We start from the raw sequence: 23,309 nt of genomic DNA on the forward strand, positions 1-23,309 counted from the left end.
AAAATATTGATTTGGTTTTTGTCTTTCAGAGAACTTAATATTTTTATTTTTTATCTTTCAGAGAGCTTAGTGCTGAAGCACTACTTGACCTAGATATATTTAATTTATCCTCATCTGACAAGAAAAAGAAATCAACCACATCTGATCGTCGTAGCGATGTCGAGGAAGAAGATGATTTAGAAGATAGTGCCCCATTATTCTGGCAACCAGGGAAACGAGGATTTTATTCTCCAAGACCGGGAAAAAATACATCTGAACGGCTGAATGCCTTTAGAAATGTTGGACGGTATGAATTCCACCTCAAAATATCTTCTTACTTTGAAAGTAATAATACACAAATATGTTAAATGAATTTCTGAAATCTGACTAATATTTAATGGAAATTGGCTTTTTAACTTTGTAGAAGACAGGATATCAGAATTTTATAGGGAGGTGTCATTATCTTTTAACTTTGTAGAAGACAGGATATCAGAATTTTATAGGGAGGTGTCATTATCTTTTAACTTTGTAGAAGACAGGATATCAGAATTTTATAGGGAGGTGTCATTATCTTTTAACTTTGTAGAAGACAGGATATCAGAATTTTATAGGGAGGTGTCATTATCCCAGATTGCGTACTTTTAATTGTTCCATGGATTTCTATTTGCTGTTTTGTCTTACTTGAGATGGACTCGTGAAGCGAGACATAGGTGTTACTTTTCTGGCGAAGCCGGCGGTATCAGAACTTACCACAAAATACTGTTTTAAATCTATGTATATAAGCATGAGCACTCAGCACATGGTTTCTATTATCATTGTAGCTTACACTTGATTGTTAGACTTTTCTAGTTATCAAACCAATGTTCAAGTTTCTGTTTAGCTGTCTATTGAGCTAAATTTCTCTCGAAGTAGGTGTGCTGTCATAACCAAATCTGGGAGATACTTATATCTGTGTATGGCAATCCCAACAGATAATTCATATTCTGAGTTTTCATCAAAGTTTAGTGTTAAATAAACTTAGAGATGTGGGGACAAGCAAGACATATATTATTACATGTCATTCATGTTTTCATTGGTATTGTTTTCATAATGTTTTTGTTCTATCAAAGACAATACTGTCGACAGTAAAAAAAATTGTTTTTTACAGTACAATGTATTCTTAAAATTATATTGATATGCTCAATGTGAATTACCAATAAGCTCAAACTTGTTACTGCCGGTGAGTCCTTTCATTTTCCAGTAATATTGTGTGTGATAAATATCTCTTTCATTTAGAACACTTTGTCTTGTTCTTGACTGTTTTGTTACGATGTTTTTATTAATTACCTGGCAGATATTTCTACAATCTTCGTTGTTGTAATGAAACTCCTTTTTTTGTTCACAGGGTACTCGGTTTGTGTCTATTACAAAATGAATTATGTCCACTTTTCCTCAATCGACATGTTCTGAAATACATCTTGGGGCGTAAAATCGGCTGGCACGATTTGGCATTTTTTGATCCTGTCATGTACGAGAGTCTACGCCAGCTCGTCCAAGATTCTGAGATGAGGGATGCCTCTCTTCTATTCACTGCCCTCGACATGAACTTCTGTGTAGAGCTGTGTGCTGAAGAGGTAGGGGTTCTGTCAAGTATTCAAACAAAATAGAAATTTTGGAATCAATAGACTTTTTATTATAAGGCAAAATTATTAAAGCACTGTGAGGTGCAAAAAATATTAGAAATATGTCTATATCTTTTTTGTTCAATGAGATAGCCACCAGCTACTACAATGGAATTGATAGCTAATTTGATAGAGAATTAACATTGTAATGTATATCAAATAGTAACTAAGATATCCTTTATTATGTATTATAACAGGGAGGGGAGCAAGTTGAGCTGATGACGAATGGGTCGGATGTTGAAGTGAATGCTCAGAATGTACATGACTATGTACGACGTTATGCTGAATATAGAATGGTTAAGGTGGCCGATAAGGCACTCAAGGTGGGTCTTTTTAATGTTTCATTTGTAACATGTTGCTTTGCAAAATCACAAATTCTTTACAAGTTACATAAATGTAGAACATACAGAATCAGATATAGAAGCAAGTATTATATGTACTTTAACGTAATATTTGAAAATAAAGGTTTCTCATCGTTCATAAACTATATTATGTATCTAGACCATAATCAAGAAGGTTAAAGTTCATTGATGTTGACAAGCCTTTGTTTTATTATGTTCACCACGTAGTCATAGACTGGTTTGCCTGTTGTCAGTATAATGGGACTGTGAGTGTCCTACTGGATGTCTTCTGTAGTTTGCTTCAGTGAGGTAGCACTTTAGAGTCAACATCAGTTCTGCACTATCACTAGGAGAAAAACACAAACACTTTGCAGCCTTACAAAACACAAACACTCTGCAGCCTCACAAAACACAAACACTTTGCAGCCTCACAAAACACAAACACTTTGCAGCCTCACAAAACACACACACTTTGCAGCCTCACAAAACACAAACACTTTGCAGCCTCACAAAACACAAACACTTTGCAGCCTCACAAAACACAAACACTTTGCAGCCTCACAAAACACAAACACTCTGCAGCCTCACAAAACACAAACACTCTGCAGCCTCACAAAACACAAACACTATGCAGCCTCACAAAACACAAACACTTTGCAGCCTCACAAAACACACACACTTTGCAGCCTCACAAAACACAAACACTTTGCAGCCTCACAAAACACACACACTTTGCAGCCTCACAAAACACACACACTTTGCAGCCTCACAAAACACAAACACTTTGCAGCCTCACAAAACACACACACTTTGCAGCCTCACAAAACACACACACTTTGCAGCCTCACAAAACACAAACACTTTGCAGCCTCGCAAAACACAAACACTCTGCAGCCTCGCAAATCATACACTACATGCATCTCGCATGGGAGGCTGTGGCCATCCTTAAATGACCATAGTAGTTGATAGGATGCTAAAGAGTACAAAACCAAACCAAATATAGTCACATACCAATTAGTTAGGATCTCTGTTGAGTACCGCTAGGTATCCATCCAAGGATATTACCGCTAACGACAGGAGTGTTGGCTCTCCTACCTCTTATAGTTTCTTATGTGTTTTTCATAATGATGATATCCATATGGTATGAATTTTGTTATGTCATCGTCTGAAAATGGTTTTTGTGTGGAAAGAAAATCTTAATATGTTATGTTGATGATGCATACAATTTCTACCTCAGAAAGTACAGTGTCCGTACCAAGTATTTTCTCCATATGGAGGTAGGGAAGTGTTTAGAAGTACAGTGTCCGTACCAAGTATTTTCTCCATATGGAGGTAGGGAAGTATTTAGAAGTACAGTGTCCGTACCAAGTATTTTCTCCATCCAGAAGTACGGATTTTGCTATGTCAGATTGAAGAAGTTTTTTTTTCATTCTATATTTTGGGTTATCTTATATAGAACCTGCGCCTTGGTGTATTTGACGTAATACCATCCAACTCCCTAGAAGGACTTACATCAGAGGACCTGCGTCTGCTTCTAAACGGTGTTGGTGACATTAACGTGCAGACTCTCATCAGCTACACATCGTTCAATGATGAGAGTGGTGAGTGAAATAATGAATTATTGCTGTACCTTTATTATGATGTACTGAGAAGAGGAAATACTCATCAAATATGAAAAAATCTCTTAAAACTATTAGAAGAAGGAATACTTATCAAATATGAAAAAATCTCTTAAAACTATATATGTGTACTGGAAGATGTTCAACTTTCACAGGTAAAATTTATATTTTCACAGCTGTGTATGGGAAAATGGCTGTGAATTGGAAATTCACCTTTCACAAGTAAAATCTATTTCCACAGCTGTCAGGGTTGCCACCTCTCACGTCCTGGGTTGGAGACTCGCGATATTGAAAGCTTTCTCCCATGAAAACCTCACTCATGCGACGTGAGACAAAATTTCACGTTTTTCAAAAATTTCTCCCTCCATCTCACATCAAGCCATTACTAATGTACCAAATTGTATGGCATCCATGCAGTGCCTACTATTGTCAATCATGTCCGGTCCTTATCAATCAGAACACCAGAGCTGTGTTTATGTATACACAGTAGGGGTGAAGGCAATTAGTCTGACATAATTAGGAGTAGTTAGTCCGTAATCAGGCTGGCTCATGTGTCAAGTCTCGGTCCCTTTGGTCATTTAAGCAATGACATGGTTAATTAATGTTTGTGATAAGAATTACAGGCCATCACTTCAAAAATAAATACTTATAACGACTGACAATGATTTACTCACATGAAAATGACAAGAATGTGAAACATTGTACTGACTGTAATAAAACATTTGATCCACCGCCATCTTTGATTAAGTAATAGTAAAGCAAGAGCCGGAAGCTGCTTTAAAAATTCCCGATTTTATATATCGTGTTTAAATAGAGGGAGTAGATTTACAAATCAATTAGATCGACATATAAAAAAGAGAAAGAAAAAATACATTGATAAATTAAAATAGATAAAATAATTAAAAAATCATTAGACAAAAACCAAAAATGAAAAATAGATAAATAAAAAAAAATCATGTAATATTTGATATAGATACTTGTATGTAACTGCTTTGGGTCATTGAATAAGCATTTCTCAATTTGCTTGAATTTACACTTATATTTTAAGGTGAAAATTTTAGGACAAAATGACTTTTTTTCTTCATATCGCTTGTTCACTTACCATATGGCATCCAGATGTGTATTTTAAAATGTTTAATTCTTTATCGTGTAAGACTTAATAAAACAACATAGGGTACTTCATGATGAAAATCACTGCACAAAAACAATTTTGTGTCCTAAAAATGTTGCTGTGCTAAATCTCCCACTTTGAATAATCCCTTGGTTGGAGCTCTCCCTTTTTGACATCTCAAGAGGGTTGGCAATCCAGAGCTGTGAACAGGAAAATTTTACCTTTCATGGGTAAAATCTGTATTTCCATGGCTTGCATACTGGAAAATTTTCATTTCACAGATATAATCTCAATCCTATTTTAACACCGTTGTTAATTTCACCTTTTAATGTAGAAATATGAAAATGTACCCAATGAAATAGAACTCTTTCCAGTAAAAGGAAGCATAATCTAGCTAGCAAGTGAGATTTGTTCTTATATGAAATGTTGTAATATTAATAACTTACCTTATACATGTATTAAAGTGAATTCCTGTGTTTCAGGTGAAAATAACGATAAAGTACAGAGGTTCAAGCGTTGGTTTTGGTCAGTTGTTGAGAAGATGAACAATCACGAACGTCAGGACCTGGTAAGTATTTGGACATTAGTCTGCAGGGTGCAGAGTCTTTAAAAAAATCCTTCAATTTTGCAATGACACTTCAAAAAGCCTTGAGTTATGGTCTTGAAAATCCTTGAAGTTAAAAGACTGGCCTTGATTCCTGACTGATTTCTTTACCATTAGGGCAGGTGCCTGATTTCTTTCATATCAGAAATGGGCTCAATTTCTTTTGAATGGAGAACATAAACTTTATAATTTCTTTAGTATCAAGAACGGGCGCTCATCTTATAAATCGGTAACAGAAACCTGTGTAAACTATGGTTTTATGTATGTAAAGAATTATCTGATATGAACATCAATGTATGACATGACTTTTTCTTTCCCTAGGTATATTTCTGGACATCAAGTCCTGCATTACCAGCTAGTGAGGAAGGATTTCAGCCGATGCCAAGCATCACAATACGACCAGCAGACGATGACCATCTCCCTACGGCCAATACTTGTATCTCACGTCTCTATATCCCTCTCTACTCCTCCAAGCTCGTACTTCGTAGTAAACTTATCTTGGCCATCAAAACTAAAGCGTTCGGATTTGTCTGAGATGGACAGGAAAAGTTAAGCAATTTCCTTCTGATTCTGGTATGGAGACAACTTGCCAACTTTCTCGGTTTTGGGATGAATTGTCTTTTTCAAACTTATGTTGGCCATCCAAACTAAGACATCGGGATATGTCTGAGATGTAATGAAAAAGTTTACAATGTATTCCCAAAATTTCCTTCAGATTCTGCTATGGAAACAACTTACAAACATTCTTGGTTCGGGATAATTCATTTTTCCAAACCCCAAGATATCGGAGAAATGTCAGAATTATGAGATTATATCATAAGATATCTGTTTGTTTGAGAAACTAGATGAAATATTCGCAGAAATTCCGATTGGAATGACAACACTAAGTCGTCTTGGTTACCTTGAGTGTTTAATTTAAGATGCATGGATGTAAAAACTAAGATTTTCCATTGCAAAACAGGAGATTTCATCTTGTAGACCTCATCCAGCTGAGGGTGTTGCATCTTCGCAGTAAGCCACACAAGGAAAAACTTCACAAACCTATTGTCTGCCAGATATTGACTTGTCAAAAAATTGGTCTATTTTATCCTGGTAAATATGCTTGTATTAACAAACTTTGATTTATGATTATCAAAGAAAATTTTCCAATTTTGCACTCCAGTGCATCATGGTGTTTAGCTGCCAGATTTTCTAAGGTGCTTGAAAAATACAAATAATTTAATATGTTAACAACTAGAAAACCACTGAAAAATAGGAATGGTGATTTTATTATCAGAAAATGATAGTTTATAATATTTAGTTCTCATGAAGGTTCTAAAACTTGGATTGTTTACTTAGTTTGGATGTCATTTGTATGAAATACTTTAGGATAAAACCTAAAATTTAAATGTATACACTTATGCTACTTCCTGTATTCCAGTATGCATTTTATGTTTTGCATTCATGATGAAATGAATGCTATAAATTTCTCTCTTCTAGAGATAGGTTAATGTATTTAAATCTCTGGCTCATGAATTTATCAAAATTTTTGTTGCTCATGAATATTCACATCCTAATATTAGCAAATTTTTCAGAATCTTTTTGGTTCGTGAATATTTAGTACTAGAGATAGGTAAATATATTTAAATCTCTGTGACTTATGAATAATATTCACTGCTAGAGATAGGCAGATTTATTTAAATCTATAGCTCATGAATATTAATAAGTGCTAACTATTTAATTATTAGACTGTTTAAAGTGAACAGTGGCAAAAATGATAATCAATCCTTGTCTCGAGCATTTACTGTAATAACATGATTGTTTAAACAAAAATTTCAACATTTTTATTTCAATGGAGCAAATCAATTTTGAGTAGTTTCAAGTTGATTCTTCATGTCTTTGATAATTTTTTTTTCTAAATAGTTCCTTTGCTTTCAAAATACTTAGTTCCGTTTTCAAAATATTTTGGTCATGTTTCTATGTGTCAGTTATATAATATTTAACATTGTAACTTGTTTTAATAAAGACATATATGTTGTGGCTTTAAATCATCAATTCACTGAAAGTGTGTTTGTAAAAACCTGTTACAGTTAGAAAAGGGTTAACTTTTACCAGATTTTACACATAATGAGACCGGAAAGGGTTCCAAAAGTAAGGAATTTATATGATGAATTTCCTTGCAATAAACTTGGTAACAGTATTTTATATCTAATACTTAGGATTATATCGAAGATCAATTAAGGAACAATTTGTTTTATTTCAATGTCTCATGGTCGGATAAGATATTTCCAACTGTTAAGTACTCCCTCTCCCCGTAGTTATATGCTGCAGATTTCAAAGCTTAATGGATAAGAATTATGTGTACCCATTGTGACACATAATGTACAGTACCATATTTATCCACAAATAACTCCCTACCCCGAATAAGCACATGTCGTTACTTTTGCAGAATCATCTTCATGTATTTTGAAACAGTATGCTAAAAGAGGTTCACTTAAACTCTCCCCAGACTTTGATACTAAAGTTTTACACTAGGGAAATATTTGAGGATAAATACGGTACTTGGAATAGTGTATTTTAGGTTTTGAATTTGACCCTGTTTTAGGTTAACTATGTATTTATCCTGCAATAAGCCCAGAAAACACACAAGATGTGAGTGGATAAGCTATTTACAAGGCGATGAAGATTGTTGGCATTTCTACAGAATTACAGTAGATATGAGTGGGCTTATTAGCAGGCATGGATTTATTGGAAGATAAATGCAATAATGATGATCGTCATATGTTAGGATTTAATGGGCCAGTGAGACATCCAAGTGTGGTTTTGTTGTTTTCATGTAAATTCTATATGTGAGAAATGTGAAAGATCTTGTGCGTCAGAGGAAAAATGGATTATTGAATATATTTAATAGTTTGTTTTTTTTGTAAAAATGTATTTAATACTGCAATAGATTCTCAAATGTTTTTGTTTTTCAATTGAGCAGTTCAAGCTAACATGTATCTTTACTGTTATCATGAACCTTTTATAATTTACAAGTACTTTATATGTCTCAAACTGCTGTTGATCCAAATAATTGAATCATATTTCTTGTGATAATATTTTAAATGCTAGATATATTCCATGCCGATCAAGTTATAAATATGCTTAAACAAGCGAGACATACATGTATTATAAAGTATGATTTTTTTGAGAAATATGTAAAATTCTACATCTGAATTTGTATTTCTAATATGTAAAGGTGATAAGTTAGGTTCCCTGTACATATTATTTTAATTTTGGATTGAAATTATTTGAAAGTATTCCTTGATTTAATTTTTGCATAACTTGTTTGGAAATTATACTATGTTTGAACAACTGACATTCTTTTTACCTTACAACAAATATCAATAATTTAAAATTGCATTTCACAACTATCATTGAAGCCTAGCCCTACACAACTTAAAAGTACACTAAATACAATAGGAGCCTTTGTGAAGGGCATTGTAATTATGGCTATTAAGAATTTCAAACATTGTTTTAAAAAAGGTTAATCAGTCATAATTTGTTCATAATATTAAATGATAGGCCTTTGATTTTTTTCTGTATCCCCCCCTCCCCTTCCTGTTAGGTAAGTGATATTTTCTTTTACACAGGAAGTGTAAAAAGAACAATAAAAGTGTATTGATTAGGTAAATTGAATTTGAAATTAAAAACAATAACAAACAAAAAAACCAAGTATCTATTGTGGAGTTGAAAGTTCAGAGTAGGAGGAATGTATGTTAAGTGTACACGGGTTTGAGTGTGGAAGTGATTTATAGATACAAATGTGTGATGGAATATCATTACAAGCTTTTACTTCAAAGATTAGACCTTTGCTTATTTTCTGATGAAGATAGATTTACTAGCAATAATTCTATTGAAACAATCTTTTCCAATGTCGCTGTATGCTGATTTTTACTCCAGGATTATAATAGTTGGTCAGAGAGCCTGTTCAGATGGTTTTTGAGCTTAAAAATTCTGAACATTTTACATTGCAACCACAAAAGTATGTGTTGAAAATATCTACCATCAAGATATGCATAAGAAATGATCATATCAAAGTTGGTCATTAGAGATTTCTTGTGTCACTGGCAAAAAATTGAATAACAAACACTCTTTTGACAGCATATCTATACAAATGATTTTCTGTGGTTGATTTTGATATGTTGAAATTTGAAGAAAAAGAGTTGTAATTTGGATTTAAAATTTTGATATGAGAGATTTTTCTACCTTTAAATATAATTTGAAGTTGGAATTCTATAAATCATTTATCAGAAGTAGATTTGAAATAGACATGTGTCAATAATCACCAAAAGAAAAACAGACCTACACAACTTAAAATGCGTGAAATACGTTGACAGAAAATTACATCAATTTTGATGAAGGATCTTCAGGGGATATCAATAAAAAATTGACAGATGACAATGGGGTTTATACTTTCCCCACCTTTTTGAACTTAATTCCTTCAGGTTTTGGAGGAATGCGACTTGTGCGATTCTGTACTACGGGAGAAATTGAGTGTAATTGTTTGTGTGATAGTATCTAATAAAAAGATATCTGGAAAATAAAACTTGTTTGTGTTTTACTTTACCACGCTGTATTCAACTGTCTTTTTTTACGAAAATTTCACAAACTGTCAATATATATACACAATTGATTAATTTAAATGCATTAAGGCAGAGATAATAAAAGAGTTTTGTAATTACTTTGTTTATTTAAAGTCTATACATACATGTACCTATACTGATGATATATGTGCAGCTAATCCTTGATTGTTTTCAATTTCTAATTACAACCACAATATTATTAGATGCTTTATGGAGTGAAAATGAAATAACTAGTATAAGTCTGTTTCACAAAAGTTATAATAGAGCTGAGTTCGAGTAATAGCTGTCTGCAATAATAACAACATAACAACCAAAGTACCAAATAATTTTAGAAAGCATCCACTCTCTATGCTGTTGTGATCGATACACTTTAATTGAAAAGTTATAACAGATTCAAACCAATCGGACCAGATGTAAAGTTGTTTTATGGAAATCATGAAAAGCATATTTGGCTATAACAGTTAATGTAGCAAAGATAAATTAAACTGGAGGTTTTATTTTTGAAACCTTCATCAGTCTCATAGTATTGCAGAACTTAGAAAATTGAAAAGATTTTTGTAAAATTACAAATTTTGTAACACTGAAAACTAACAAAATACCGGTATGATGGTAAACATCAAAAGAGTAGACAAGATACATAGGTACATGTACAATACATTGTGAATATGTGGGGAAATGAAGACAATTTATATGGATAGATAAGACAGAATGTCAACTAATGTCAATATTGTAACTAACTATTTCTCATTTTCTAAAATTTGTTTTGAAATATGGACTTTCACTTCCATAAATAATCCGAGATCAGCATTCTGGCAGCTTTATAATAGATGAGGATACAGAAACTGGGCCTTCACTAGTGAGAAGGCATGGCCAGTACTTATTGATCGTAAACGAAAGTTGGACCCGTGTGGCATCAAAGAATAATGCAATAGTATTGGCCTTAATCTTGAAAATCTTGTTTTAACTACTTTTAAACAAAAAGTTTGGACTTTCACTGATGAGTTTTCTACATAACATTGTCCACTGGTTGTTCTAAATGAAATTAATTGACCTGTACCAAATTCAAGAAGTCTGTTATCTTGTATTAGATCTGTGATTTGTGAATTGACTGCTTCCCAGGAAAATTGCTAGAATATTGAAACAAAGCCAGTCAACAGTCACATCCAAGATGACAAACAGACTTGGAGAAATGATATTGTGTGAGTCGGTAGTATGCTGGGACGAAGAGATACCAAGTTTGTTGACATGAATGACCTTGACCTACTTTCAAGGTAAAAAGGGTAATTATGTGTTAAAAGAGGCCCAGAGACCTGATTGGATGATGGGCTACCATATGTTTTGCACAGGAATGACCTTTACCTAATTTCAAGGTAATATATAAATTGTGTTAAAACATTTTAAGAATTTAAGTTCTTACCTGGTAATAACAAGGCATGAAAGATATATACAGAATTCCTGAAAAAAAAATTCTGGATCACCATCAACTTTTATATTACAGACCCATCGAGGCTCGTTGTACTTGGAACAATTATAAAGATTACTATCAATTGAAAAACATACATTGATCAATGTAAATGGAAGAGCTATAGAGTACTGTTTTGGAAGGTGTAACTAATTCAGTGGTAATGTAGTGTACATGTACAGATGACATCAAACAGAAAGTACAGGATATTATACTATTTCATTTTAACCATATTATATGCATTAAAAATCTAGTAAAACAAAAAATCATATACATTGTAATATGAATGAATATGTAAAACATTTTACTCAGGTTGCTCTGGGTAATATGAGATGGAGCCCTCACGTATGCTGTTCTTTGAGTTGACCACCAGCTACTACAATTAAGCCATGCCTCAAAATTTACCATGGCTTTTCATAAGGATATACATACTAGGGACGATTGGAGGCCCCAAACAGAAGAAGACAATTATCGGCCTGTGGGCAATTACCAAGTTACGCAAACATGGAATTTTGTATTAAAAAAAAAAAATGTAAATTGTTAATCACTTATATAAACTCATAGGTCGGAACAACAAATTTGATCTTATATTACATTCCGGAGCGGAGTATGGTTCGTGTCCGTCAACTGGTGCTACATTTAGAAGCGACAATAATGGCCGCCGCCTGTAAAATGGAGTGAGGATGACGCATGTCGGTGAATCGGACATCCTCTCACGATTTATTTGACGTTGTGTCATTGTGTGAACAGAACAATTAGTCCAGAACGAGTCATTCTCATCACATACAGTATTTTGGCATTTACAACGTGAGGAAATTGATTTATTATAAATATATAAGTGTGATGTAATGCACATTAGGCTTAGCTATATTTGTGACTACCCGTGTTACCAGTTTTGACGATAATGTAGACTGTTATGTGTAAAGCTAGCTATATTTCAAAGATTTTCGATTGAATAAAAATAAAACAAAGCCACAGTCCAAGGCAGATTTTATTCTTGTGGTATCTTAAGGAGCGGGTCGGTGTGGCCTGTACATAAAGTGTTACTGTTAATACGGTTTGTCAATCAGCTCGAGCATGTTTCTTTGGCTCCTAAAGGAGGTAGAGCCGGGGATTATTATACCGGAGAACGGGGTTCGAATCCCGCTGACGTTGAACTACAGAGACCGGACAGAAGTATTCAGACAAAATGACGTTGCGTTATAACGTGCGGTATAGTGTTGCCTAAATTAAAACCGCCATATCTGAAAAACCTGTTTGTTTTACTTACTTAATATTTGGTAATATTGCCCTTTGCTTTCCTGACTTCCTTCAGACGGTCTGGGATTGTGTTATATAAACTCTGGATGTATTCCGTGTCCAACGATCGCCACACATCCGTGATAGCCTCGTACAGTTGGTTTTTATTGTTGATGTTGTGTACCATCGATTTAAGTTTTATTTTAATCTTCAGCCACACATTTTCAATTATATTTAAATCTGGGCTCTGTGGAGGCCATTCTAATGTTGAAATATTGTTGTTTTCAAAATATTCCGACACCACACGGGCCTTGTGAACGGGGGCATTGTCTTGTTGAAACACATACCTGTCATTTGCAAAGTGTCTGGCAATTACCGGCCAGAGATTATCTTCTAAAATTTGGATATATTTTACAGCATTAATAGTACCGTCAACACAACATATGGTTCCAACTCCATTGTAAGTAATGCACCCCCAAATCATCACCGAAAGTTTCCTTTGTGACCTGGGACAGACACAATCCGGGCGGTACCCCTCGTCCTTTTTTCGCCATACAAAAATCCTGTTGTCATTACCAACAACAATCTGGCTCTCATCGGAAAATATAACACCTTTCCAATAATTATCCACTGTCAAATTTCTTTTTTCGTAACAAAAAGATACTCTTTTCCTCAGGTTAACCTCTCGAACGACCATAGTTTTCTTTGTAATTCGTCTAGCGTAGCCCTCAGACTTTAAAAACCTGTCAATAGTTTTGGAACTAACCGGAGCATCATTTACAATGGTCCTAGAATTATTTACTTTGCTGGTTATTTCGGCTAAAGAATTTCTTCTGTTTTTTCGGACACAAAGAATAACGCGACGCTTCTCACGCTCGTCCAGAAATGGCGTCCTTCCGCATCGAGGGTTATTAACAACTGTTCCACGGGTTACATAACGTTTCCAAACATCTGAAATGGTAGATTTCGAGACACTTAAAACATCCGCAACCACTGATTGCTTGGTTCCTGCCTTAATCAATTTGATGATAGCTTCCTTTTCACCAACCGTCAGTTCAACACTTCGCCGACCCATCTTTCTTTAGCAGACTGTCAGAAAACATCAGCAGATGTCACGTACGTTTAGTGACGTAGATGACGTCAACAGTGACGTCACCTTCCCGCTGGTGTACGGTAATAAGCGAACAAGTAACCTATTAAGATTTTATCCGGTTTTTTGTGCGCCTCACGGTAGTCGACGGCGCTTAAGATTAGCCATTTGTCCGAATACTTCTGTCCGATCTCTGTACAACTTGCTTGTTTTTTTATATTAAATTACGAAGTGTACAAATTAGGTATTACTTACAGCAAATGTCATTATGTTTAATTCAATACATAGTATTAGGGCGAATTTGTTCTCCTAAAACCAGTTTTAGTTTCGAACCGGTTCTGTAAACTTTCCATTTGTTGAGTAAACCAGTTTCAAACCACATTTAAACTGAAACCGGTTCATTCATTTGTTTCTGATAAACCTAAACTAGTTTATTAAACCATTCAAACCACCACCGGTTGTGGTTTGGAAGGTTTCGTTTCTGAAAACAAGATGGCGAATGTTGTCAACATGCAGAATGTGCTCTTGAAGTGCGCTACGTACTCCAAACTTGCCAGCTATGGCTTGTAGTGTCATTTGACTGGACAAATAAAATATAAATTATAAATATTAATAATTGTTTTCCCATTGGTATGACAGTGTTCCCTTGTGTTTGTCATTGCATTGAATTGTGGAAGTATGTCTTCAACATAATTTGGGATTCGGGGAATTTTTGTGCGTTCAGGAGGTATTAACGTTTCAAATACTGCTCTGAAGCTTTTCTCCCAAAGACACCATATTGAAAACTAGAATTTCGCATTTGTTTCTCAAGAGCAAACCAGTTTTAGTTTACAAACCGTTTTGAAAACCAGGTTTAAACCATAAACCCAAACCTAAACCAGTTTATTTGCAACAAATTTGCCCTTAGTTCTGTTTATGATGTATTTTGACATCATCACAACACCCTGGGTCATATGGAGACGGATTTGATTTTGTTTATGTTTTATAGTAGGAGTAAGTGAAAACTACCCTGCCCACTTTGGGACTCAAACTGGTGACCTCTCACTCTCAGTCAAATAGCCCACCACTAAGCTAACCAGAATTCCTCACTAGTCTGAGCTATTAAAGTGATATGGTGCTCTCTACTTTTAGAACACGGTAAGGTCACTTAAGGAGGGTATCCACAATGATGAGGCAACTGACAGACACTTTAGTAGTGCTATCATACTGAAATGTCACACCTAGACACAGCAGCATAACACACCAATTGGGTACATTATACTGACACAGAAGAATCTGTCCCTACTGCAAACTTTAAATCTGAATGTCAATCATAGAACAGCAATTACCATATTTATTGACTCGGGGACAGAAGTATTGTTTATTGCATGTCACATAAACCAACGGGTACTAACTCAAAATTTGTTGTGCCTAAAATCCTCAAAATAAATTATTGCAGTTATTGCCCTGGTCAATAATGTCGTTATCACCCTTATATAAAACCTCCAGCAAAAATAATTATGTAAACTTTCCCTGAAAGTTTAACCAGGCCTGTTTTTGTTTATCCTGGTCCTAATGGTTGGACCACACATTGTATATGAAATAAGGACAGACAGTGATTTTTTGCTGCCTTCAGACAACAAAGACAAGATCTGTATAAGAACTGCATGTCTCTCAAGACTTATTCCTGAGATGTTGCATTTTGAAGAAAAAAGAACCGGTTTGTCCACATTTGGAAATAACTGGGGTCCTAGGTAAAAACTTTATCAGGAAACCTTTTTGGGATGGCCTTAGTACTCCTATGCAATTAAATTAATTCATATTTCTTGTCTTGTAGCCCTGTCGGCGTAGTCATGGATACATCGGTGAAATCCAGCGAGTCGGAGGACAGCAGTCCTGCCTTCAAACCTGATGAGTCTTTAGTGCAGGTTCTCGTCCAGTCTCTGGCATTTAGCAGGAATGCTGCCATCAAGGTTAGAGTTACTTCATGGATGTTTTTCTACTGTTTTTTTTTAAGGGTCTCCATGAAATTAATATTTTTTTGATATTTTGCTGTCGTTTAATCAATTATGGGTTAGAATTACAGTTCTGTTTGTCGATATTCTCTTCTGGTTTTCATGAGACATTTGTGACTTCAGGAGTAACTTTGGGGACAGGAGTAACACTACAGTAATTATTGTCCAGAACACCATTTCCAAAATTTTAGTGAGTTCCACAGAAAAAGCATGAGTCCAGGACACAAATATAGATATCTGAGTTCCCCAAATTACTCTTACATGTACAACTTGTTATTGCTAGGGTCTGTATTACACTGGAAACTACAATGCTGATTTGGCTGCAGCTTGGATTATGGACAACCAGGAAAAGCCAGACCTTGACAGTCCACTTCAGGTAAGACATGTACACAGGTAAGACATGTACACAGGTGAGACATGTACACAAGTAAGACATGTACACAGGTGAGACATGTACACAAGTAAGACATGTACACAGGTAAGACATCCATACAGGTAAGACATGTACACAGGTAAGGCATGTACAAAGGTAAGGCATGTACAAAGGTAAGACATGTACACAGGTAAGACATGTACACAAGTAAGACATGTACACAGGTAAGACATGTGTACAGGTAAGGCATATAAACAGGTAAGACATTTAAACAGGTAAGACATGTACACAGGTAAGACATGTACACGGGTAGGACATGTACACAGGTAAGGCATGTACACAGGTACGGCATGTACACAGGTAAGACATGTACACTTGTAAGACACATATATGTCGTACTCAAATTTTAGTGCATATGGCATTAATAAGCAAATAAGCCCTGTCCACAATAAGTTTTTTCTTAAATTTTACAATATTTTCTATTTGAAAACATTATGCAACATGTGATTTACAAATAAGTCATATTATGCACTTGGGTAGAAGATTCATTTGAGAAGAAATATGGTAATACAAATTAATGATGAAATGCTGCATACACAATAGGTTGCCATAGAAATCAATATACAGAAATTGCAAATTGTGTAAACATAATTTAGCAGAATGCTTTCAGGTCAAAAAGTGTTAAGATTACCACTAAAATAATATTACTACTAAAATAAGATTACCACTGAAATAAGATTACTACTAAAATATTCAGGTTTAGTATCCTAATTTTAGGTTTAGTATCCTATATCTAAGTCAGGGATTTTCCTTCAATAGAATCTTGGTCTGTTAGAAAGACTGATTCCCCTAAAGAATATCTTGTAAAAATTTCAATTTGCCACTGAAAGTTCCCAAAATAAAGATAAATTTTTCAAGATTGAATATGCTTGGTGTGTAAAGACCTCAGGCAATTTTAAATAAATAACAGATATATATACCAAATGAAATAAAAAAAACAATAAAGGTAATATCTATTAACAAGAACTTGAATTTGTTTGAATTTCGCTTTCCTCTGTTTTCCTCATTTCACATTTTGTTGTGTAGAAAAATCTCAATTCAATAGACGCTGGACCTGGATGAAAAATTGTAGGAAAATCCCTATTTAAAGTACTTTTTGTACTTTTCTCCAATTAAATCAAATGTAATGTTTCAGATTTACTTAAAACTATCTCCTTTTCTATGATTCACATTTCACAGCAAAATATTTTATAGCAAAATTTTAGAAGGATGAATATTTTCTGAAATGTATAAAATGCATTTATCACTGGGCTGTTTTGCCTGGTAATAGAGCCTTATCATAGATATTGTGATGTGAAGTAACACATTTGTGATGTCATGGTTGTCATTGTCACAAAAATGTACCGTCAGAGTTGAAATTCACCTGTCTTAAATTAAGATAAATAGAAATAAATTTTAAAGTTAATGTAATGTTATAAATACAAGTTATGTCATAAACAGAATCTAGCACTCCTGGCAATGTATATAGAATTTATTATACTCTAATAACTTTATATGCCACGAGCCTAATTACTGAACACGTTTAATAAATTCCATATGACGTAGCCACTCATGTCAGATACTCTATGTATAGATTCTGTTGATGAAGTACAGCTGGAGATTTATATATTTTATTTTTTCCCTTCTTTCTATCATAGGAGGATGCAGGTGACTCGGATGACAGTGAGGAAGATTATTTTCCAGAGGGCGTTGATTTCTACAAGATGGTATTTGTCGTAAACTCGGAGTTGAACATGGGCGTTGGAAAGATAGCTGCCCAAGCTGCACATGCGGCCCTTGGACTCCACAGAATCCTGTTGGAGACACCACAAAAGTTTGGACAAATGCTCATGAGCTGGGAACAGTTTGGGTAAGTTGTTAAGGCCTGCAAGAAAGTAAAATAAGATCACAAGGCCTGACCTTATTACATGAAAGAACAACCATTTGGGAAAAAAAACTAAAAAAATTAGATCCATTGGTTTTGTTTGTATGATGATAAAGCATGTTTATTAGCTTATGGTAAATGCAAGGACTTTGAGAAAAGCCTTCTGCACTGTCCATCTATTGTAGACACTTAAAAAATCTTAAAAACAAGTGGAAAATCATAATAAATAATCAGTCTGTAACACAAATTTGAAAGCATGTTATATCAATGTATATTGATCACTGTTGTTAGCCAGGATCCTGGACACACAGGAGTCGTGCTCTAGGAAGAAATCAGAGAACATGGAGAAACTTATACAGTGGGGCATGTGACCCCATAACTTTTCAGATAAGATAAGGATAAAGCATATGCCTAGATATTAACCGCCAGGGTAAATGTTTTTTTAGGTCACCTGAACTTTGCTCAAGTGAACCTTGATCTGACAGTTCTTGACCTCTATCTAACAGTCCTTGACCTTGATCTGACAGTCCTTGACCTTGATCTGACAGTCATTGACCTTGAGCTGACAGTCATTGACCTTGATGTAACAGTCCTTGACCTTGATCTGACTGTCCTTGACCTTGATCTGACAGTCCTTGACCTTGATCCTACAGTCCTTTACCTCAATCTAATAGTCCTTTACCTTGATCTATCAGTCCTTTACATCTCAGTTTTTACCCTTACTCTAAACTCTGACCATACATACTACTGCATAGCAAAATTTATAACAAGGCAATAAACACAATCCTAAAAAAAGGATTGATCTCACGTTACCACTATGCATAACATCATTATAACCGACAGTTATCCGAGAAATTAATCTTGTGTGTACAATTTTGAACTTTAGTAGTAAACATATTTGTAATGCTGTCCTGAAGAACATGCACCAAATAAACTTTTGATAGAACTTACTCAGATGCAGTCGTTTTTGAATCTTGTGGTTTTTTTTACCAGAGAAACAAAAATTGTCCTGAAGGGAGACAACTCCACACAGCTGATGGACCTAACGAGTAAAGCTGAAGGCCTTGGGCTTCCCAACTATCTAGTCCATGATGCTGGCAAAACACAGGTTACAGATTTCTTTCCTTTATGCTGTTTTAACTGTAATTAGTGTCCAGGGTGCTTAAAATATGGTTACAAAGGGGGTGCTTATTAAGGTAACAAAACCTATGTTATGATCAAGAAGTCTAAAAAGTTAGTAAAATAGTTTGATGCATTGTGACCAAGTATTTAAGATTTAGCAGGAGTCTAGCTTAGGGCGTTTATATAATATCAATTTCCTTGCTTGGAAAGGGGAAGGGGTGCTAATTGTGGTGAATAGGGTAATAACTTTATTCTGCCTGTTTCCCTTGAAACTTCCTCACTTTTGGCCTTTAGTTGAGTGTTTTCCCCTGTGGGGAAGGCTTTGGGTTCTGTCCCCTGGCCGAGACATACCAGTGTCTATAAAAATGCTTAGTGCTCAGCATTTTTTAGGAGTGAGACAACTGGTTGTCAAGGGGACTAGTGAGGTATTCTGCTGGGTATCAGTACCTGGTATGCTTCAGTGAGGTAGCACTATAAAGTCGGTATCAGTTCTGTGCTCTCACAAGGAGGCAAATATGAACCTACCACAGCCTCCCAAAACACACACACATCCACCACAACCATTGTATCTGCCACACAGGGGAGACAGTTTTGAAATGACCTTTGATGTTGGTACGACGTTAAACAATAATAAACCAAACCAAACCATAGATAATTGATGCCAATTAATATATATGGTACTGCTTGACAAAGATAAAACACATACTTTCCCAGTCATATTTGTCCCCAGTATATAGGAATTAATTTAATGGTTTTCCATTCATTCTAATAAGTGTGTGTTGTGTGATTAAGAGAATCTTAAGAGATTTATTAACTCGTTAAATAAATTCTGTATGGCATAGCCACTCATGTAAGATTCTCCATGTGTAACAATTTAGTCCAAATGATGTAGATGTTGGACTCTGTGGTCATTCTGTTCAAGGTTATCATTTGAATATTTGTTTGCTGGGTTTGAGAGTGAAACCCCCCCCCCCCCCCCCCCGGGATCTTCACCCTGAAGTTATGTGGTTCACTGTCACTCTAAAAACATATTATCATGAGGTTTCAGAAAGATAAGACTACATATAATTGGTCATTTGTCAAAAATTATTTATGCAAAACTTTTTTTTAAATTCCTTGATTATTAACCTGTTATTATTGTGGTAATTACCTTCCTTATAGATAGCCTCTAGGACACCGTGTATCAAATACGATGATTAATAAAACAAAGAGTCAATAGAATGTTTTATGCACCAATTTTCTTGTCAAGATCTTCAGTCTGTTTATTTCTGTTTCATAACAGATTGCAGCAGGATCTGTAACAGTCCTGGGAATAATGGGAAAGATCGACGTCGTTGACAACGTGACAGGCAGTCTCAAGTTGCTTTGAAAATTGACGTAGGATCCTGGTATGGAAGCATTAATTGCGTTTAACCGTGATGGCCTTGCTTGCGCTGTGATAATCATGTACAAGACACTGATGCTAATAAGATCTGAATCATCAGAAAGCTTATAAACAGAATAGCTACTTAAACACGAATTTTCAAAGCACCTGATGAAACTTTAAAATTTGAGTGATTTTTATTGTATTTTTCAATTTTGATACATGTATTTGATTTTAAACCGAGTACAATCTGTCAAAACTGGATACTTGAGGGACCAACCAATTTGGCCAGTTAGGAGAAAATCCCATATTGTAGATTCTACTAAATCAAAAAATTAAATTATACATTGATTTTTTGGGAACAAGTGCTTTCACTGGTTTAGACAAAATTTGGTTTAGAAAGATCACACTTTTTAGAATTAAAATGTACTAAGAACTGTAGAATTTAGGTATTGGTTCTGTCATGAGAAAACACACTGATCCAGAGCAGATCATAAGTGGAACCCTGGGATTTTTAACCACTACCAAAGCATAATGGAAAACCCTTAGAAAATTGTAGTCATATACTGTATTATCCTACAATAAGCCCCCTCCTCTAGTAAACAATTAGTATTCAAGTTTGGGAGGGCTATTTGTGAACCAGTTTTAGCTTTCTATTTTTCAAAATTGATGATTCTGCAGAAATGAAGAAGGGGGTTATTTACAGATATGGTATGATAACCAGATGATTGTATGATTGGTTACTGGCCATCGTATTTTGTATTTTAGTCCCATTTCACAGAAATGTAGTCAGTGTTTTGTAAAACTGTTTTTTAGCTCACACTGATCCATAGGATTGCTGAGCTTATGATATTGTTTATTTCTGCAGTTTTAGGCATTACATGAATTTATCAGTTGTGAATGTTGTCACATTTACTCACATTGATGGAAAATTGTGTATTTCGCTTATATTTGCTAATATAATTTATCCAGTATTTTTTCACTAGTCAAGCTGGTAAACATGTTTGGTACTCCAGGGGTTATGTTCACTTTCAATCCGAATTCACTACACCCCTGGCATATGTCATGGTAAAATTGAAGGCTCGATCACCGTCATCTTATGAATTAAACAAAAGTCCAGTTTGATTATTTGATACACAGCAAACAAATCTTAAGGTCAGAATACTGGTTGTCACCCCTTTGTGACCTTGCAAAGAAAGGCATCAGCCTTGCAATTGATCAGGTTGTTTTCCTGGCACCTATCAAATAGCTAGTTTGTGCCTTTTTGATTTTGCCACACTAGGGTCGCAAAGAGTGAAAATGAACATAACGATCCTGGAGTATTAAGGATGGGTATTAAAGAGCTGTGGATGAAAAGAATGTGAAATAGGTTCTTTCAGACTTGAAGTAGGAATTTAAACTGAATCACGGTTTTAGCATGAATTTGGTTACATGGATGCTGGCTAAGGGTGTAATTGTCATGAAACTCCAGCCAGAATTCTTGTGTCACTATCTGACCATTTTTCTTGTAACTAGTCAAAAGTCTTGACATTTAGAATGGTGTGTTGCTTTAAATTCTGTCTCAAGTTCATACATGTACGTGTAATCCAAAATGATGTGAGACATTTTCTATCACTGAAATGACGAGTCTGGCATGGGCAGGTTATAAATTTGAGAAAAAGACGTTTTTCCTGAATGCAAACTTGTGTGTTGAGTGTGTGGATCACTTAAACATTTGTTATGATAAAGAGTATACTATTTGTATCATGCTTTAAATTATTGTTGATATATCATACTAGTATGAGAGTTATTATGTCCCAGGTGAAAACTTAATATTGTTTTCCACATTTGATGTCGTGTATATTGAAGTAGGCTTTAGATGCGATGTTTGCATATTTATAAATCATCATGCTTGTCCCATCGCATGCTTTCAGAAACCATTTAAAAAGAGAACTATCAATCAACATATTCATACTAGTCAAAATTTTATTCTGTTTTTAAATTTATGAATAAGATATTCATAATTAAATATTTATGCTGTAAAATATTGAAGAATGATAGCATTAAAACATTTAAAATTTTGCAGGCTAATTGTTTTTCTTAAGAAATATTTTCAGAAGTAGATCTAGCTGAAACATTGAAATTTTTTTTATATAATTGCATTAAATAAAATGCAAATTTTATGGGCTGTTTTTCTCAAGTAACAATGATCTTCAGTCCTTGAAGTTTAGTTTTGTTTTATTAGAATAAGTCATTATATAAAATGTAATTTTTGGAGAATTTGTGATTATACATGAGGATATCAGGGACTTGGCATAAGTTTCTGACCCACAGTTCATATAGATGTATTATGCATACATTTGTTCGTATCACTGCATACATACCCTGAGCTAAGACACATACAAATGTATATGGGCTGTGTAATGGAAAGTCGTGCCAAGTCCCTGTGTATAGGAATAGCTACGGTGTATCTCCACCAAGTACAAATGATTTTGTAGTTCTCTTTTAACAATTTTAAAAACTAACTGGTTAATTAATTCTGATTTGTCTATAGTTGGGACCAGAGTATTTGAAATGTTTCACATATACCTAACATTAATTATGAATTTCACATCATGATCTAAAAAAAAGAGAGATATTTTTTGTTTGTATTGACAGTCTTGATATACATATGTATGTGTTTTGTTTTAAAAGATGTTGTATTGTTCTGCAATGTCGCTGAATTTGTGGATTTATAATTGCACTATGATAAATGTGGTCGACACCTCATTAGATGATGAATTTGGAAATAAACATTAAATATTTAAAGTGAAAAATGCGTTATTTGTTAATTATTCATACAGT

The 23,309-nt window shown here is 34.6% G+C and overlaps 2 protein-coding genes across 3 annotated transcripts in view; both read left to right on the forward strand.

Moving 5' to 3' along the window:
- LOC117316586 (E3 ubiquitin-protein ligase UBR5-like) overlaps positions 1-5,858 on the forward strand; it is a 50,401-nt gene extending 44,543 nt beyond the window's left edge. For both annotated transcript variants that reach the window (XM_033871249.1, XM_033871250.1), the window contains exons 43-48: positions 62-286; positions 1,364-1,592; positions 1,838-1,963; positions 3,438-3,582; positions 5,194-5,279; positions 5,637-5,858. In XM_033871249.1, coding sequence (XP_033727140.1) covers positions 62-286; positions 1,364-1,592; positions 1,838-1,963; positions 3,438-3,582; positions 5,194-5,279; positions 5,637-5,849 — 1,024 coding nt within the window. In that variant the 3' untranslated portion in view covers positions 5,850-5,858. The remainder of the gene's footprint in view (positions 1-61; positions 287-1,363; positions 1,593-1,837; positions 1,964-3,437; positions 3,583-5,193; positions 5,280-5,636) is intronic.
- Positions 5,859-12,033: 6,175 nt separating this feature from the next.
- On the forward strand, positions 12,034-23,095 carry LOC117316593 (probable peptidyl-tRNA hydrolase 2). Its single transcript, XM_033871257.1, has 6 exons — positions 12,034-12,188; positions 15,527-15,662; positions 15,988-16,080; positions 17,775-17,986; positions 18,995-19,109; positions 20,406-23,095. Exons 2-6 carry the CDS (start codon positions 15,543-15,545, stop codon positions 20,490-20,492), a joined length of 627 nt encoding a protein of 208 aa, XP_033727148.1. The 5' UTR covers positions 12,034-12,188; positions 15,527-15,542; the 3' UTR covers positions 20,493-23,095.
- The last annotated feature ends 214 nt before the right edge of the window (positions 23,096-23,309 follow it).

Source organism: Pecten maximus, chromosome 18 (genome assembly GCF_902652985.1).
Source record: "Pecten maximus chromosome 18, xPecMax1.1, whole genome shotgun sequence".
In the NCBI taxonomy this organism is placed as follows: Eukaryota; Metazoa; Mollusca; class Bivalvia; order Pectinida; family Pectinidae; genus Pecten; species Pecten maximus.